General features: G+C 45.5%; 1 protein-coding gene across 1 annotated transcript in view; it reads left to right on the forward strand.

Moving 5' to 3' along the window:
• The first annotated feature begins 728 nt into the window (after positions 1 to 728).
• The window catches only part of CXCR5 (C-X-C motif chemokine receptor 5), a 66334-nt gene continuing 54222 nt past the window's right edge, over positions 729 to 12840 (forward strand). Inside the window, exon 1 of the mRNA XM_073657850.1 lies at positions 729 to 932. Coding sequence (XP_073513951.1) covers positions 894 to 932 — 39 coding nt within the window. The 5' untranslated portion in view covers positions 729 to 893. The remainder of the gene's footprint in view (positions 933 to 12840) is intronic.

Consider the following 12840-nt stretch of genomic DNA (forward strand, 5'->3'; position numbering starts at 1 on the left):
GAATCTGCCTCCAGGGTATATTTTAAATAAAAGGGGCGTTACTAGCATGAGACATGTAGGTCAGGAGAGCAGACTGTCAGTCATTACATGTCTCACGCTGGTATCGCCCCTTTCATGCAAAATAAACTCTGGAAGCAGATTCTCAGTGAGATCTATTTCAGGCCCATAGATCTTAATAGATCATTTACATTTTAAGAAAAACATGGATTTCTCTGGAATAAGACATTGGATCACAGATATCAAGGTATCATTGTATTCGGCTTCCTATGTCCTACATACCCATATAGTATAATGCACCCCATAGTCCTCCATATAGTCCTCCATGGGCAGCACAGTGGCTCAGTGGTTAGCACTGTAGCCTTGCAGAGCTTTGGTCTTGGGTTCATATCCCATCAAGGACAACATCTGCAAGGAGTTTGTATGTTCTCCGGTTTCCTCCCACACTCCAAAGACATACTGATAGGGAATGTAGATTGTGAGCCTCAATGGGGACAGTGATGATAATGTCTGTAAAGTGCTGCGGAATTAATGGCACTATATAAGTGAGTAAAATAATTAATAATATCTTAATCCAGATTCTGAAGTGAATTAAACCAGGTAAAATCTCTCATTATTACTGTAAATTAGGAGTCTAGTCTTCTTGTGTGACTTACAGGCGCTGGCAGTGTTACCCACACACTTTGCATACAAGAAATATCTGAGAAGGATAGTAGCTCAGAAGTATCATTTACCTAAGTTCCCTAAACGGTTCATGTTTGACAGCCAAGTGCGAGTATATTAGAAAATCTTCTTCTCCGGCTGAACAAGCCGTTTGTACAGTTTTAAGCCTTTCAGCTGCAATTTTATCGCTCACTTCTTCCGCTTACTTTCTGTGCCGAGCCTCCGTATTGACCATGAATTCAGATGTTTTTGGAGTCCTGTATTTCAATGAAGTAAGTATCATAAATTTCAAATATAATTGATAGTTTTTTATTACACATGTAGTGAGGATGACTTTATATCTCACTGACTGTATCATTTATACATAGCGATTGTCGTTGGTTCTTTTTTTCCCAGATTTACTATTTAAAATGTTTTTACCCTCTGACCTCAGTGTTAAATGTTTCCCTATCTTTAGCAATGGTCCCATGGCTTTCCAGCTGTTGCAGAACTACAACTCCCAGCATGCCCTGACAGCTGACGTCTGCCAGGTTATGCTGGGAGTTGTACTTTCACAGCTTGGGAACCACAGGTTGCAGACTATTGATTGAGTAATGCTGCGCACGGACATTTCATATGTGACAAATCATTTTTTTTTATTGTACTACTATTCTATTTATATACAACACATTTCCTTTGAATGTGGTTTAGACGTCTTCGTATGATTTTTTAAATTTTTTTATTTTAGAAAATCTGCTCTTGCCTTACTGGGTAAATTGGTTTGAGGCTTCGGTGTTTCTGTGTAGATGTGTGCAGACATATATAATGCCCTCTGCTTACATGAACAATGTGCAGAGTGCTCTCAGTAATGCCCTTATTAGTAGTGTCATTCTTATTATTCTAATGGTTTTTATTATTGTTGTTATTATTATTAACATTATCAGTGTTATTACTATTAGTGTTATACTTATTATAAGAGTTATTATTAGTACTATTATTATTATTAATAATAATAAGTAACAATATTTTTAACAGGAATCTCCTTTTGTTCCCTGTAATGCACTCATTGACTTTTATACTCTAACTGGTTAGCAGATTCATAGACTGCAAAAAGGAAAATTATTTATTTATCGCAGTGGACATATATTCTCTCTCAAGTTAGGGGAATGCACTTCATCCTCACCATCCTTGATTCTGAAATTTCAGCATGAGCACTGTTGTTTAGACTATTCACTTGATTGCCCCACGCGCCCTCCTCCACCAAACCTAAGTTTTGCAACTTCTAATTTAACTTTTACAAACTCATGATTTCCTCCCAGCCCGATCCACTCTGTGCTTACTCATAATACAGTCGTATAATTGTATTTATATTTTTTCTTTTTAATTAATTTTTAATGCAGCCACTGGGGGCTGCAATTTTACTTTGCAGGTCTGTAAGGGTCGCTGCACGACACTTACAGTCTGCAAATACAGCAGCCCCTGGCCAAAGGAGACATTGCTGCCCAATCCATAGCTGTAGGTGTGGCCGGGCTCAATTTTATGATAGCCCAGCGCTATCCGCTGAGCTCCACTTACCCTCTGTCACGAGGACCTGTAACCGGAAGCTGTACTGTTCACTTCTGGCATAACAGGTCCTGGGTTACTTGGAGGGCAAGCTGCGGAGACCAGAGGAGCTGCAGAGACCGGAGGAGCTGCGGACAGCAGTGAGGATCGTGGACCGGAGGAGCATGGCGGTAACTTCATCCATTGATAAGTATCAGGGCTGCGGCAGGGGGGATATCAGGGCCAGTCAATATCAGGGCTACGGCGGTGAAGGGTCAGTCATGGTGCTTTTGTGCAGAGGCCAAAATATGAGGTGGGAGAGACATGGAATATGAGCGGGGAAAAGCATGAAATATGAGCAGGGAGAAGCATGAAATATGAGCGGAGAGAAGCATGAAATATGAGTGGGGGAGAAGCATGGAATATGAGCGGAGAGAAGCATGAAATATGAGTGGGGGAGAAGCATGGAATATGAGCAGGGAGAAGCATGAAATATGAGCGGAGAGAAGCATGAAATATGAGTGGGGGAGAAGCATGGAATATGAGCAGGGAGAAGCATGAAATATGAGCGGGGGAGAAGCATGGAATATGAGCGGGGGAGAAGCATGAAATATGAGCAGGGGAGAAGCATGAAATATGAGCGGGGGAGAAGCATGGAATATGAGCGGGGAAAAGCATGAAATATGAGCAGGGGAGAAGCATGAAATATGAGCAGGGAGAAGCATGAAATATGAGTGGGGGAGAAGCATGGAATATGAGCGGGGAGAAGCATGAAATATGAGCGGAGAGAAGCATGAAATATGAGTGGGGGAGAAGCATAGAATATGAGTGGGGGAGAAGCATGGAATATGAGCGGAGAGAAGCATGGAATATGAGCGGGGAGAAGCATGAAATATGAGTGGGGGAGAAGCATGGAATATGAGTGGGGGAGAAGCATGGAATATGAGCAGGGAGAAGCATGGAATATGAGCGGGGAGAAGCATGGAATATGAGCGGGGAGAAGAATAGAATATGACGGGGAAAGACATGGAATATGATGGGGAGAGAAATGGAATGTGAGGGGTAGAGAGACATGGAATATGACGGGGAGGGACGTGATGAGGAGAGACATGGAATGTGATTGGGGAAAGATATGGAATGCGATTGGAGAGAGTCATGGAATGTGATTGGGGAGAGACATGGAATGTGATTGGGGAGAAGCATGGAATATGAGTGGGAGAGACATGGAATATGAGGGGAAGAGACATGGCATATGAGGAGGAGAAGCATGGAATGTGATGGGGAGAAGCATTGAATGTGATGGAGAGAGACATCTAATCTCAGGGGGAGAGACATGGAATATGATGGGGAGAGACATGGAATGTGATGGGGAGAAGCATGGAATATGAGCAGGGGAGAAGGCATGGAATATGAGGGGGAAAGGGCATGGAATATGAGGGGGAGAAGCATGGAATGTGATATGGGAGACATAGAATATGAGGGGGAGAAGCATAGAATATGAGGGGGAGAGACATGGAATATGATGGGGAGAGAAATGGAATGTGAGGAGGTGAGACATGGAATATGAGGGGGAGACAAATGGAATTTGATGAGGGGAGAGACATGGAATATGAGGGGGAGAGACGTGATGGGGGAGAGACATGGAATATGAGGGGGACAGACATGGAATATGAGGGGGAGAGACATGGAATATGAGGGGGACAGACATGGAATATGAGGGGGAGAGACATGGAATGTAAGGGGGAGAGAGACATGGAATGTGATTGGGGAAAGACATGGAATGCGATTGGGGAGAGTTATGGAATGTGATGGATGAGAGACATGGGATGTGATGGATGAGAGACATGGTTTGTGATGGGGAGAGACATGGAAAATGATGGGGATAGACATGGAATATAAGGAGAGACATGGAATGTGAGGGGGAGAGAGACATGGAATGTGGTTGGGGAGAGACATGGAATGTGATGAGGATGAGACGTGGAATATAAGGGGGGAGAAGGATGGAATGTGATGGGGAGAAAAATGGAACGTGATGGGGGAGACATGGAATATGAGGGGGAGAAGAATAGAATATGACGGGGAAAGACATGGAATATGATGGGGAGAGAAATGGAATGTGAGTGGGAGAGAGACAAGGAATGTGATTGGGGAAAGATATGGAATGTGATTGGGGAGAGACATGGAATGTGATTGGGAAGAGACATGGAATGTGATTGGGGAGAAGCATGGAATATGAGTGGGAGAGACATGGAATATGATGGGGAGAGACATGGAATATGAGGGGGAGAGACGTGATGGGGAGAGACATGGAATATGAGGGGAAGAGACATGGCATATGAGGAGGAGAAGAATGGAATGTGATGGGGAGAAGCATGGAATGTGATGGAGAGAGACCTCTAATATGAGGGTGAGAGACATGGAATATGAGGGGGAGAGACATGGAATATGAGGGGGAGAGACATGGAATATGAGGGGGAGAGACATGGAATATGAGGGGGAGAGACATGGAATATGAGGGGGAAAGACATGGAATATGAGGAGAGACATGGAATGTGAGGGGGAGAGAGGCATGGAATGTGATTTGGGAGAAACATGGAATATGATGGGAGAGACATGGAATGTGAGGGGGGAGAGACATAGAATATGAGCGAGGGAGAAGTATGAAATGTGATGGGGAGAAGGCATGGAATATGAGTGGGGAGAAGCAGGGGATATGAGCGGGGGGATAAGCATGGAACATGAGCGGGTAGAAGCATGGAATATTAGTAGAGGGAAGCATGAAATATGAGTGGGCGAGAAGCATGAAATATGAGCGGGGAGAAACATTGAATATGAGCGGGGAGAAACATTGAATATGAGGGGGAGAAACATTGAATATGAGGGGGAGAAGCATGCAGTATGAGGGGGAAAAGGCATGGAATATGAGAGGTAGAGACATGGAATATGATGGGTAGAGACATGGAATGTGATGGGGAAAAGGCATGGAATATGAGGGGGTAGAGACATGAAATGTGATGGGGGAGAGACATGGAATATGAGGGGAAGAGACATGGAATGTGATGGGGAGAGACAAGGAATATGAGGGGGAGAAGCATGGAATGTGATATGGGAGACATAGAATATGACTGGGAGAAGCATAGAATATGAGGGGGAGAGACATGGAATATGATGGGGAGAGAAATGGAATGTGAGGAGGTGAGACATGGAATATGAGGGGGAGACAAATGGAATTTGATGAGGGGAGAGACATGGAATATGAGGGGGAGAGACGTGATGGGGGAGAGACATGGAATATGAGGGGGACAGACATGGAATATGAGGGGGAGAGACATGGAATGTGAGGGGGAGAAAGACATGGAATGTGATTGCGGAAAGACATGGAATGCGATTGGGGAGAGTCATGGAATGTAGTTGGGGAGAGTCATGGAATGTAATTGGGGAGAAACATGAAATATGAGGGGGAGAGACAGGGAATATGATGGGCACAGACATGGAATGTGAAGGGAAGAGACATGGGAGAGACATGGAATATGAGGGGGAGAGACATGATGGGGAGAGACATGGAATATGAGGGGAGAGACTTGGAATATGAGGGGAGAGACTTGGAATATGAGGGGGAGAGACGTGATGAGGAGAGACATGGAATATGAGGGGAAGAGACATGGCATATGAGGAGGAGAAGCATGGAATATGATGGGGAGAAGCATGGAATATGAGCAGGGGAGAAGGCATGGAATATGAGGGGGACAGGGCATGGAATATGAGGGGGTGGAGACATGGAATGTGATGGAGGAGAGACATGGAATGTGATGGAGGAGAGACATGGAATGTGATGGATGAGAGACATGGAATGTGATGGATGAGAGACATGGAATGTGATGGATGAGAGACATGGAATATGAGGGGAGATACGTGATGGAGGCACAGACATGGAATATGAGGGGAAGAGACATGGAAAAAGAGGGGGAGAAGCATGGAATTTGATGGGGAGAACCATGGAATATGAGGTGGAGAGACATGCAATGTGATGGGGGAGAGTCATGGAATATGAGGGTGAGAGACATGGAATATGAGGGGGAGAGACATGGAACATGAGGAGAGACATGGAGTGTGAGGGGGAGAGAGGCATGGAATGTAATTGGGGAGAGTCATGGAATTTGATTGGGGAGAAACATGGAATATGATGGGGAGAGACATGGAATGTGCAGGGGAGAGACATGAAATATGAGCGAGGGAGAAGTATGAAATGTGATGGGGAGAAGGCATGGAATATGAGTGGGGGAGAAGCATGGAATATGAGCGGGGGGTAAGCATGGAACATGAGCGGGTAGAAGCATGGAATATTAGTAGGGGGGAAGCATGAAATATGAGTGGGCGAGAAGCAAGAAATATGAGCGGGGGAGAAACATGGAATATGAGCGGGGGAAGCATAGAATATGAGGGGGAGAAGCATGGAATATGAGAGGGAAAAGGCATGGAATATGAGGAGGAGAAGGCATGGAATATGAGAGGGAGAGACATGAAATGTGACTGGGAGAAGCATGGAATATGAACAGGGGAGAAGGCATGGAATATGAGGAGGGAGAGACATGAAATGTGATGGGGGAGAGACATGGAATGTGATGAAGGAGAGACATGGAATGTGATGGATGAGAGACATGGAATGTGATGGATGAGAGACATGGAATATGAGGGGAGATACGTGATGGAGGCACAGACATGGAATATGAGGGGAAGAGACATGGAAAAAGAGGGGGAGAAGCATGGAATTTGATGGGGAGAACCATGGAATATGAGGTGGAGAGACATGCAATGTGATGGGGGAGAGTCATGGAATATGAGGGTGAGAGACATGGAATATGAGGGGGAGAGACATGGAACATGAGGAGAGACATGGAGTGTGAGGGGGAGAGAGGCATGGAATGTAATTGGGGAGAGTCATGGAATTTGATTGGGGAGAAACATGGAATATGATGGGGAGAGACATGGAATGTGCAGGGGAGAGACATGAAATATGAGCGAGGGAGAAGTATGAAATGTGATGGGGAGAAGGCATGGAATATGAGTGGGGGAGAAGCATGGAATATGAGCGGGGGGTAAGCATGGAACATGAGCGGGTAGAAGCATGGAATATTAGTAGGGGGGAAGCATGAAATATGAGTGGGCGAGAAGCAAGAAATATGAGCGGGGGAGAAATATGGAATATGAGCGGGGGAAGCATGGAATATGAGAGGGAAAAGGCATGGAATATGAGGAGGAGAAGGCATGGAATATGAGAGGGAGAGACATGAAATGTGACGGGGAGAAGCATGGAATATGAACAGGGGAGAAGGCATGGAATATGAGGAGGGAGAGACATGAAATGTGATGGGGGAGAGACATGGAATATGAGGAGAGATACGTGATGGAGGGAGAGACATGGAATATGAAGGGGAGACACATGGAATGTGATGGGGAGAGACATGGAATATCAGGGGGAGAAGCATGGAATGTGATGGGGGAGACATGGAATATGAGGGGGAGAAGCATAGAATATGAGGGTGAGAAGCATAGAATATGAGGGGGAGAAGCATAGAATATGAGGGGGAGAAGCATAGAATATGAGGGGGAGAAGCATAGAATATGAGGGGAGAAGCATAAAATATGAAGGGAAGAGAAATGGAATCTGAGGAGGTGAGACATGGAATATGATGGGGAGACACATGGAATGTGATGAGGGGAGAGACATGGAATATGAGGGGGAGAGACATGGAATGTGAGGGGGAGAGAGACATGGAATGTGAGGGGGAGAGAGACATGGAATGTGAGGGGGAGAGAGACATGGAATGTGAGGGGGAGAGAGACATGGAATGTGAGGGGGAGAGAGACATGGAATGTGAGGGGGAGAGAGACATGGAATGCGATTGGGGAGAGTAATGGATTGTAATTGGGGAGAGACATGGAATGTGATGGGGAGAAACATGGAATATGAGGGGGAGAGACATGGAATATAATGGGGACAGACATGGAATGTGAGGGGAAGAGACATGGAATATGAGCGAGAGAAGCATGGAATATGAGAGGGAGAGACATGGAATGTGATGGGGAGAATCATGGAATATGAGGGGGAAAATGCATGGGCTATGAGGGGGGAAGACATGGAATGTGATGGGGAGAGACAGAATGTGATGGGGGACAGACATGGATTATGATGGGAGATACGTGATGGAGGAAGAGACATGGAATATGAGGGGGAGAAGCATGGAATGTGATGGGGAGAAGCATGGAATGTGAGGGGGAGAGACATGCAATGTGATGGGGGAGAGACATGGAATGTGAGGGGGTAAAGCATGAAATGTGGTGGGTCGAGACATGAAATATGACAGGGAGAAGCAGGGAATATGAGGGGGGAGGCATGTAATATGAGGGGGAGAGACGTTCAGTGTTATGGGGAGAGACATGGAATATGAGAGGGAGAGACATGGAATATGAGGGTGAGAGAGACATGCAGTGTGATGGGGAGAGAAACATGGAATGTGATGGGGAGAGAGACATGGAATATGAGGGGGTGTCATGATACTGTTGCCTGATAACCCTGGACTAGGGGCTCCTACCTTGTCCCTAACGCTAGGGGCATCCAGCCATCCCTCCTCCCCAGGTTTCTTCTGCTGGTGAAGATGCTGGGGCCACGTACCTTGCTGTTCTGCTGAATCAGCCCTTATCTGTCCCCTCCCCCACCCAGGGAAGTGGAGAGAAATAGGGTATGTAAATACACAAACCAGACAAACAAGGGAAGGACGTACAGGGATAAATGAAAATACCAAACATACAAAATATGCACTCACAAACAACAGAGGAAAACACCGAAGGGATTAGGAGGGTAAACAAAAATATAAGAGGCTGGGACTATGCACACAGTCAAAACACCAAGTAACAGTCACAGAACAACTCTCCTTAAACGCCTCTACCAAACGCCGAATTCTCCACTCCACACCAGGCAGTACAAGACTTAACATTGGCAAGCCAGATTGCCAGAGCAGAGATTATATAGGAGAGGGGAGTGCACAGCTGAGAACTTCCAAGAAGGAATCTACAGAGACTCAAAGCTGAGCAGTTTAACTCCTGCACTGCTGAAAGAAACCAGCACCATTTAATAAGAGGGAGAAGTGCTTCTATTCAAAGCAGGAGTACGTGAACTCAGAAGCTGCAGTCTTCTAGCTCCTCTCTGTTGCGGTAAACCCGTGACTGGGGGAGACACATGGAATGATATGGGGGAGAGAGAAGGCATATTATGGGGAGAAGAGATATGGCATATGATGGGGGGAGACATGGAATGTAATGGGGGAGAGACATATTGTCATATTCCATGTCCCCCCCCCCATCAATTTCCATCTATTTCTCCCCCATCATATTCCATGTCTCTCCCCCCCTCTCATATTCCATGCATCCCCCGCTCATATTGTTGCCTCTGCACAAAAGCACTATGCCTGGCCCTTCACCTCCTCAGCCCTGATGCTGACACCGCCACAGCCCTGATGCTTACCAATGGATAAAGCCACTGCCACGCCCATGTCATCTCTGCTCCTCTGATCCATGCTGATCCACTGTCCATGTCGCCCTATATGGGGTGCATTATACTGTGGAGCACTATGTGGGTCCTATTGTACTATATGGAAAGCAATGTGGGGCCAATTGGACTATATGGAGAACTATATGGGAATGTAGGGGGATCAATAGGATGAAAATTACTTTGTAAGGGCTGCAAAGTTACCAGATATGCTGTTCCGTGAACCCGCAGAATATTTTTTTTTTGAGGGGTGGTGTCAATTAATGCGTGACCCTGCTCTGTCTACTTCTATGAAAGCAGTAGTGTAATGTGTGACCCCGCTCTGTCTCCTTATATGGTAGTAGTAATGTAATGGACGGAGTGAAGTCACACATTATACCACTACTCCCATAGAAGTGGACGAAGCAGTGTCACACATTACACCACTGCTCCAGTAGAAGTGGACAGAGAGGGGTCACATATTAATTGACCCCCCCACCTTCCCAAAAAAAATTATATTCAGTGTAGTCACACATTACGCTACTGCTACCTTAGAAGTGTATGACCCTGCTCTGTCCACTTCTATGGGATCAGTGGTGTAATGTGTGACCCCCACTCCATGCACTTCTATGGGAGCAGTGGTGTAATGTGCGGCCTCGCACTGTCTACTTCTATGGGAGTAGTAATATAGTAGATTGAGCAGAGTCACACATTACACCACTGGTCCCATAGAAGTGGACGGAGCAGGGTCACACATTACATACATTAGATACTGCATATCTAATCACATTCTGTGTGATACACTGCTGAACTCAATATCTAATCCCATCATGTAATAAAATACACTTAGCCCTGTACCGAATCCCAGCATGTGTTACTCTAAGCGTATTGAATTGCAGAACATGATACAGTTCACGTATCTAACCCCAGTTTATGATACAAGCAGCACCAACTAACAGAACCGATGCTGCCGGCTGTCCTCGGTGACACTGTCTACTTGTCAATATGACTTTGCAGTCACCAACAAAATGTCTCTGCACTGTGATCCTAAACTTCATCCTTTCTTATCCTTTAGCACAGGATTCCCCAACTCCAGTCCTCCAGGCCCACCAGCAGGTCATGTTTTCAGGATTTCCTTAGTATTGCACAGGGGATAATTCCATCACCTGCACAGGCAATAATTCCATCACCTGTGCAATATTAAGGAAATCCTGAAATCATGACATGTTGGTGGGCCTTGAGGATTGGAGTTGGGGAACCCTGCTTTAGCAAACACCCAGAAGGGGAGGAGAGGAGTGACATCACACACGTGATCAGACCCCACCCACATTTACTACAGTCGTAATGTGAGATAGTTGTACACAAGGTTTTCATGGCAAATTTCAGCAGCTGCTCTCCCAAGTGTTAAAATATGAAAAATCATTTAAAAGGGTTTGGTATTTCCATTTTTAACTTCATTAAAAACAAATGATAATATATATTTTTTAAATTAAAACAATAATACTTTACATTTTTTCAACTGTTGGAAAAAAAAAATTTGTATGGCACCTTCCCTTTAAGGAATGTACGGATCCGGGAAATATTTTGGAGTAGGCAGGAGGTGGAAAAGGCTTGGATATGTGGCTTGAATGAGAGAGCAGAGTCAAGGGGGAGCTTGTGGGACTGGGGAGAGTGAGCAGCCATTGACTTTGATGGATAGGTCTTTTGGGGGGGGTTGAGTGAGATGGGGGAAAGATGATGAATTCTGTTTTGTCATTGTTCAGTTTTAGAAATCGAGCAGAGAAGAAGGATGAAATAGCAGACATATATTGTGGAATTCTGATTAGTAAGGAGATGAAATCAGGTCCAGAGAGGTAGATCTGTGTGTAGTCAGCACAGAGATGATATTGAAAGCCGTGAGACTCTATGAGCTGTCCCAGGCCAAAGGTGTAGATGGAGAAGAGCAGGGGTCATAGAACTGAACCTTGGGGGACACTGACAAAAAAGGGGGTTGAGATGAGGAGGTGGTGTGTGAGTTGGAGACGCTGAATGTCCAGTCGGTTAGTTATGAAGAGATCCAAGATAGGGCCAAGTCTGTGATGCCAAGACATGAGAGAATTTATAGTAAGAGGGAATGGTTCACTGTGTCGAAGGCAGAGGATAGGTCAAGGAGACGGAGCACAGAGTAGTGATGCTTGGCTTTGGCAGTTAGTAGGTCATTGATGACTTAACAAGTGAGGGCAGTTTCGGTTGAATGAAGCGATCGGAAGCCAGATTGTAATCTGTCAAAGAGGGAGCAGGAGGTGAGGGAGGTGGAAGGACAGTTCAAGATGGACATGCTGTTCCAGTCATTTTCAGGCCTAGGGGAGAAGTGATATGGGGCAATAGCTAGACACAGAGGATAGGTTATGGGAGGGCTTTTTGAGGATGGGTGTGATCAAGGCATGTTTAAAGCATGAGGAGAAGACACCAGTTGTTAGTGATAAGTTGAAGAGATAGGTTAGGGTTGGAATGAAGACTGTGGTGTAGTTTAGGATGAGGTGGGATGGGATTGAGTCAAGTGCACAGGTGGTGAGATGTGATCTGGAGAGAAGAGAGGAAAGTTGATTTTCTGTAATGGCAGAGAAGCTGGTTTTGCAGAAAGAGTTTATGAGGAGGGAATGTGGGGACTTTAGGCCAAAGCTTTCTCTGATGGTGTAAATCTTCTGCTTGAAGAATGAGGCAAAGTCTTCAGCTGACATGAGAGGGAGGAGGTGCTGGGGGACGGAGGAAAGTATTGAAAGTGTTGAATAGTTGTTTAGGGTTGTGAGACAGGGAGGATATGAGAGATGAGGAGTAGGTTTGTGTGATGAAGTGCTCGTTGGAGTGGGATCTTTTCCATCTCCACTCAACAACCCAGTTCCAGTTCCATGCGTTGAAGAAACTATGCACATTAAACCGGTTACTGGACTAAATTCCTATGCTGCGCCATACTCTCCTGCATTCCTAGGTCAAGACGCCACTGACCATATAAATAACACTACTCAACCAACAGTTGTCTTTCCAAAATCAGAGAGACTGACATATCTGACTTTGCAAGGTACATGGTTAGCCGCAAACTTACTAAAACCAGCCTCACAAGGTTCCATGATCAGCCCAAAAACTACAGAGATTGG

The sequence above is a fragment of the Phyllobates terribilis genome, unplaced genomic scaffold (assembly GCF_046119375.1).
Source record: "Phyllobates terribilis strain yellow unplaced genomic scaffold, ASM4611937v1 Scaffold_12__6_contigs__length_324123572, whole genome shotgun sequence".
Taxonomy (NCBI): domain Eukaryota; kingdom Metazoa; phylum Chordata; class Amphibia; order Anura; family Dendrobatidae; genus Phyllobates; species Phyllobates terribilis.